At 44.3% G+C, this 6000-nt stretch overlaps 1 protein-coding gene and 1 non-coding gene across 3 annotated transcripts in view; one reads left to right on the top strand and one right to left on the bottom strand.

Moving 5' to 3' along the window:
- Window positions 1-618: 618 nt before the first annotated feature.
- On the bottom strand, window positions 619-690 carry TRNAQ-UUG (transfer RNA glutamine (anticodon UUG)). The gene has a single exon. It is a non-coding gene; the product is annotated as a tRNA-Gln (tRNA).
- Window positions 691-4406: 3716 nt separating this feature from the next.
- Window positions 4407-6000, top strand: part of LOC135897259 (2',5'-phosphodiesterase 12) — a 40470-nt gene continuing 38876 nt past the window's right edge. For both annotated transcript variants that reach the window (XM_065425854.2, XM_065425853.2), the window contains exons 1-2: window positions 4407-4916; window positions 5196-5608. In XM_065425854.2, the coding sequence (XP_065281926.1) occupies window positions 4497-4916; window positions 5196-5608 (833 nt within the window). In that variant the 5' untranslated portion in view covers window positions 4407-4496. The remainder of the gene's footprint in view (window positions 4917-5195; window positions 5609-6000) is intronic.

The raw sequence follows: 6000 nt of genomic DNA, 5'->3' as shown, positions 1-6000 counted from the left end.
TGCCAATGTACGGGTGGCACGGCCTAGTCAGGCAAATGTTTTGCCTTTAGCCGTTTCCCCTAAGACAATCTGTTCATTGTCTTAAATAAATCAATAAAGAAAGAAAGAAGCAACCTGCATATCTGCACGTAATGCCGAATTTCCGGCCGTCGAAGCACTGACGCAAGAAAAAGGCTTCACACAGTACACAGTCAGAAGCGTTAGGACATGCTACCTGAATAAACGCAAAACAAAGCCATTGCAGCGAAAAAAAAAAATTCTATAAAGCATGCCCATTTGTGAGCGCGCAACTGGCAACGAGCTGTCAAAAAGCAGCACTCTTTCCGCTTGAACGTTCAGGCACAAAATAACAATAAACAGCTCCAAATCATCTCCCGACTGTATCCTGGGCCTGAGGTTTCTTCCCTGCGTGCACCTGCAGGGAAGAAACATCCCTTCACTCTGGCTATAGTATTCTAGTACACTATAATTCTGGCCGCCGAAAGTGCTCGGCTCAGATTCGCGAGCGAGACATTTTCCTATGCGGAATCAGCAGCAACAGCAGCACCAAATGGCGTTCAACAATAGTAAACTAACAGCAATTGAAAAAAAAAAACGAAAAAAGCGTTTTAAAAAACAAGGTCCCACCGAGATTTGAACTCGGATCGCTGGATTCAAAGTCCAGAGTGCTAACCATTACACCATGGGACCGAGGCGGGATGCGTCGTCTAAACATGCCACTAGATGACTGAATCAACAACACGTTCTCTACTTCTTTCTGGTTGCTTCTTTATTTCTCAAAAGCTCTTCTTTTTATTTTATGGTTAATTACGTAGCCTTTGTAGAAAAATAAAATCCTCGTGCAAGCTTCGAATGCAGGACGTTGTATGCCGACCTCATAGATGGCGCCACGTCACGGGCAAAATGCTCTTTCACGGAAGGATACCGGTCGGATCCGTTGCAGTTAGCCGTCTTGCTCTCCACTTCTGGCTCACTGAAATATTGAGCATTGTAGAAGCCAATGTAATTACCCGCCTTATTTTGCTGTTTTTATCAATGTTGCAAACATGAGAATTTCATAAACAAAACTGACAGCTGCGGCGCAGAACGCTAGGCAGCAAAACCTGCCTGCGTATCGGTAGTGTCGGCCCTTTCCTCAATGTGCGGCACGAATGTCGTCCAGAGGCCAAGTGTCTGGGCGATATCCGCTTGTTACAAAGCTAGTCCATTAAAGATGCAACTTACACAAGTATGCTGAGCTCTAAGGAGTTCCTCACATTCCAAGTACGCCGTGGTGTCCATCGTACTTTAGTCGAACGTCTGCTGCCACAACGCAACCAACACGGAAAAGCAATTTTTTTTGGCGACGATGTCCCCCGTGTGCTCCCTAGTTGACTTCTTTGTCCCTATTAGGCCGCTCAAAAAGGAGTTAGATAGGGCGATATGGTATAGTTTCAGCCGTTATTGAAGGCGTGCGCGGAGGAAGGAAAAGAAAAGAAAAAAAGGCGCGCTATGTTTGCGTCGACATCCTCTTCGCAATGCTTTATTTATTTGTTTATTTATTGTATCCGTTATTCCGTCGCCGACCAGGAAAGCCTCGGTGCGATATGCAGTGGCGTAGCCAGGGGGGGGGGGGGGGGGGGGAGGGCGTGGGCCTCGGGTGCACGGGGCCAGCAGGGGGGGTGTCATATATGTCTGAAGACACCCGAAAATTGTCGATATCCTCACCTTCCTCGACTACACCCCCCCCCCCCCGGGGGGCGGGGGGGAGCTGACAGAAGATGCTATCGGCTCCGGGTGCCAGACGAGCCTAGCTACGCCACTGGCGATATGCAACTAATCCGTTTTCGAATATGGTTGAACTGTGATGAATCCCGTAAGGTTACCATGCAAATGGCGAAACAGCAATGCAAAAGGAAGTTAAATAAGACACTTCTTAGAAATACTCATACACAATATTCGATGGCTGCTTGACCATTAATTATGCGGGCGCGCCCAGACATTCTTTGTTGCGGTTGATTTCATTGGAAAAGTAAATATTCACAATGTATTGCCATTTTCAAGTCAGGAATTTGTGTCCGCCGACGGCGTACATGTGTTACGAAATTTGTGCACGTCTCGCGTGCCACAAGCGTTTGCGTCAGGTCGGTGATACACGGTAATATAAACAACATTCATATCCTGAATTTAACGTTTTGACATTAAGGATTTATATCTTCTTTGATACCATCAGATATAGTAACCTTTCAAATATAGTGCAAAAAGCCGCGGTAGCATGTGCACCTTAACAAGAAAGCTAGTTGTTTGGTGTAAAAGCTTGTAATGTTACACGTTGTACTAATGTTTCCCGGCAAGCACGTGCTTGCCCTATCGGTGCATATGTGTATGTACAGGGTGTCTCAGCCAACTTTTGACAGAGCTTAAAAATATGCGAATGCCATGTAATTGGACAGAACCAAGGTAGTGTTGTTTGCCGGCGCTTGGAGATACACATATTATTTGTTTCATTCCGCCTAATTGCATAATTAGACATAATTAATTAATCAACTTCTCTAACATTATAATTGGGTGAAAAGTGTCAATGAGAAAATTGTAGAGAAACACGAAAAACTCCCGATACAGCTTTCCGTTGCTCAATACGTGCTACATAGAAGTTTTTCCAAGCGTGAGAGAAGCCTGCGAGTACACGCAAAGTGCCTCGAGCGGCCAGTCGCGCGGCTATTTTCCCGCAAACCTAGAAGTGTATCAGAGGCTGAGCGTTGAAAATCAACAGAATACTTCTTCTCTACACTGGGCCTGTAGTACTCATGCCTGTTCTGCCTCCTGATCTTTACATGAACTTTCTTTCGCTGCACTGTGCGGTCTACATTCTGGCAAGTCCTAGTCTGTGTCGGCAGCATACTGATTATGCCGAGTCTCTTCTTCAGTACTTTGTTAAAACTTTTGCAAAATTGTATGGAAATGACCAGGTTTCCTATAATGTTCACTGTGTATTACGTCTTACAAATGATGTACGCAAGCATGGACTACTGGACATGTTCAGCGCACTTCCTTTCGAAAATAATATGCAGTTCCTCAAGCAGCTTCTAAAGCGGCTTCAGAAGTGATGTGGTCAAGATTAATTCCTTCATGTCATTTCTGTTGCTTTCGCAGTTTAATAGTGCTAATTCATATCTTCTTTTTGCTCCTTTCCTTTTTTTTTATTACATGCTGCACTCAAATGTCCAAGCAGGGAGGACAATAAAAATTTGTGTTCTGTTCTTCTCAAACTTCCCAAAGGGTGTAAATTTTTCTAAGAGTGTAGAGTGTACACTCTTAGAAAATTTACACCCTTTGGGGCTTATCTTGTCCCACAACAATAATCGTCATCCGTCTTGCCCGCGTTTCCTTTCTCTAACGCGGCGAGCCCGGTACTTCCCAGTCAAGAACGACATGCGCATTATCAGTGTGACGCATGCAGTATTCTCGACAGCTAGCGAGCGCTGAGTTTTCAGGAAAGGAAACGCAAGCAAGGCAGATGACGATTATCGTTGTGGGACAAATTTACACCACAAAGGGTGCAACCGTTTTAAGAGTGTAGGTGTTATTCTGAGGTGCACATCAACTATGCGGTCTTTTTTTAACCACGTGCTGCCTGAATAACAATATGTATGACTTTTTTCAGTCTTTTCATGCAGCTCGGAGTAAACAACGAGTTTTTGTTCAAAGCATATTTATGGTCATTTTTTGTAATTATCTTTAGGTTATGCGAGTGAACATAAACCGGTATGAACCGATTTGAAACGTTATTTATTATATTTTGCATTGGGGCAGAAGCGGAACTGAATCATTTTCAGTAAACCGAAACAAAAATCGGGACAAAGAAGTTTCGGTTCGGTGCTATATAAGATTTGAGCTCGTGGACAGTGCGTTCCACTTGACTGAGGATGAGCAGCGACCATAAAGCATTGCCTTAATTGCTGCAACAGTGGTGCCAACATTGGCACGATGGCTCCCTCAGAGTTACAAATGCATATCTCAAAGGCTGTGCTTTTGTCTATCCTTGGCGCTGAAAGTGATTGCAAGTGCCCAAATTACGTCATGGCCACTATATATTAAACATTACTAGTCGCGGAGGCCTTGCAGACCTCTTTGATTACCCGTCTCCATGCCCATCTCTGACAGTTCCGGACTGCCCGAGGCGGTGCTTTCAGCCCATGGTGTGTTTATGTAGCGTCTCGGGCAGTTATGGACTACACCACTGTCGCAAATACAAAACTTTATCGTAATAATTATAAAATTAAACAACGCTTAATAAAAATATATTGATCAAATATTTTTTATAGCTTGTTCTGTTACTGTGAACTAGCCATAGCGCAATAAAAAGATTGCTCCAAATTACTCGCATTACAAAAAAGCAGTTGGAAACCTGTTTCAATATGGCAGCGCCGGCAGCGCGCATGTGTGTAATGTTGTTTCGATGGTTTCACATCCCATACCATTTCCATGAACAGGCCATTATGACCGTGTGACAAGCAATGATATTCGCACGTTTTGTAAGGTCGAAACTAGTACAATCCACTCTTCGATTTAGGATCACAATGTCGTCCGCTGTCATCGCAGCGGAGAAACTAGCTTACGTTAATTATGAGTCCGAAAGCACCAGGCTACGTTTGTCGTTTAAGTATGCTTCAGAGGACCTCGCAGAACGACAGTATACATTAAACCGTAAATCCGCAGAGGAGCTTCGTGTGGTACTCAGTAGGATAGCGCTCAACATTGCCAACGCTGAAGAAGGAAAAAAGAAACGGAAAAAGAAGAAAGATGCTTGCTGTCCCGAAGATACTTCGCAAACTGACTTGCGACCCGAGTTGTCAGTTTCTTTGGAACACAATGGCTTACCTGTGTCCGGAGATGTGGCGAACAGCGATGCCTGGAAGGATGGTTCCGTACTGCAGGTAGTTACGTTTTGCCCAATCATAGTTGGTTCGGGTCGACCGATCAATCTTAGAGCTTATTATTATCTATTTTTTTCTTCTGGTACACTTGTTGAGTAATTGATTGAAGTTGCTTTTAAGAAATTATCTTTGGTTTTATTTGGCAAATATACAGCGATATCTCGTGCTTCTAAACACGACGTTACACCGAAGCCCGAGTTTCTGAGCGTTCGAAACTTATATGTGGTAGATGTAGCGCTATCAGTTGAGTCAGCGCTGCCTTATTCTTTCATTTTTCAGATTGGTGAGCAACGGTACGTGATTGCGGTAAATGCACCCACTGTACGGAGTGTTCGTCTGCCTAAGTACTTCATGGTAGGCTTTCCAGCGTATGCGCGCATTGAACTGGAGAATTGCAGCCTGTGTGACTGGAAGCTCAGCTGGTATATGAGCGTCACGAAAGGGCAAAAGCTACCAAGCCATGAAGTGCGCAAAGTGAACAACGTGCTGTTCGTGAAAACACATCATAGTGGTCCATTCCTAACACCAGGTGCTTCGGACATTGGACGCCATGTGCTTCTGACACTGACACCTTGTGCAGGGCAGGGCATGCCAGTTGAAGTTATTTCATCCTCTGTTGTTGAGGCTGGCCCTGGTATATGTCCGTTCGAAGCGAGGCAGTCTTTTACACCTTTCTTCACTGCACCTGGAAGGTAAGTTTTTTACTGCTGCAAATAATTGTTTAATTTTGTTTGTAATCTGCATTCTTAACTTCTGTTCCTTTTATGTTTGCGTTTAGACTAGAAGAAAATGAACTTTGTATCCAAATAAGAGACGCAGACCGTCCTAATCTTGTGATGGACTGTCTGTGACAGTTTCATTGTGCACTCCAATTCATAGAATGAAGAACTGCCAGCTTCTTGTGGCACTAGCTCTCAGTCAGATGTATATCATAAAACAAATATTTGTATCAGGAAAATATGCTTCACACTGTAAGAGTTGGGGTCGGGCATGTCAAAAGGGGTAGCTGCTCCATGCCTTGGTCCGACTCATCCATGCTAAGGACGTTGTTGAAGGGATGAATGTGTTCCCATCGTGAACGAGG

Source organism: Dermacentor albipictus, chromosome 1, assembly GCF_038994185.2.
Source record: "Dermacentor albipictus isolate Rhodes 1998 colony chromosome 1, USDA_Dalb.pri_finalv2, whole genome shotgun sequence".
Lineage (NCBI taxonomy): Eukaryota > Metazoa > Arthropoda > Arachnida > Ixodida > Ixodidae > Dermacentor > Dermacentor albipictus.
The sequence above is the reverse complement of the archived record's forward strand: the minus strand, read 5'-3'. Positions and strand labels throughout refer to the sequence as shown.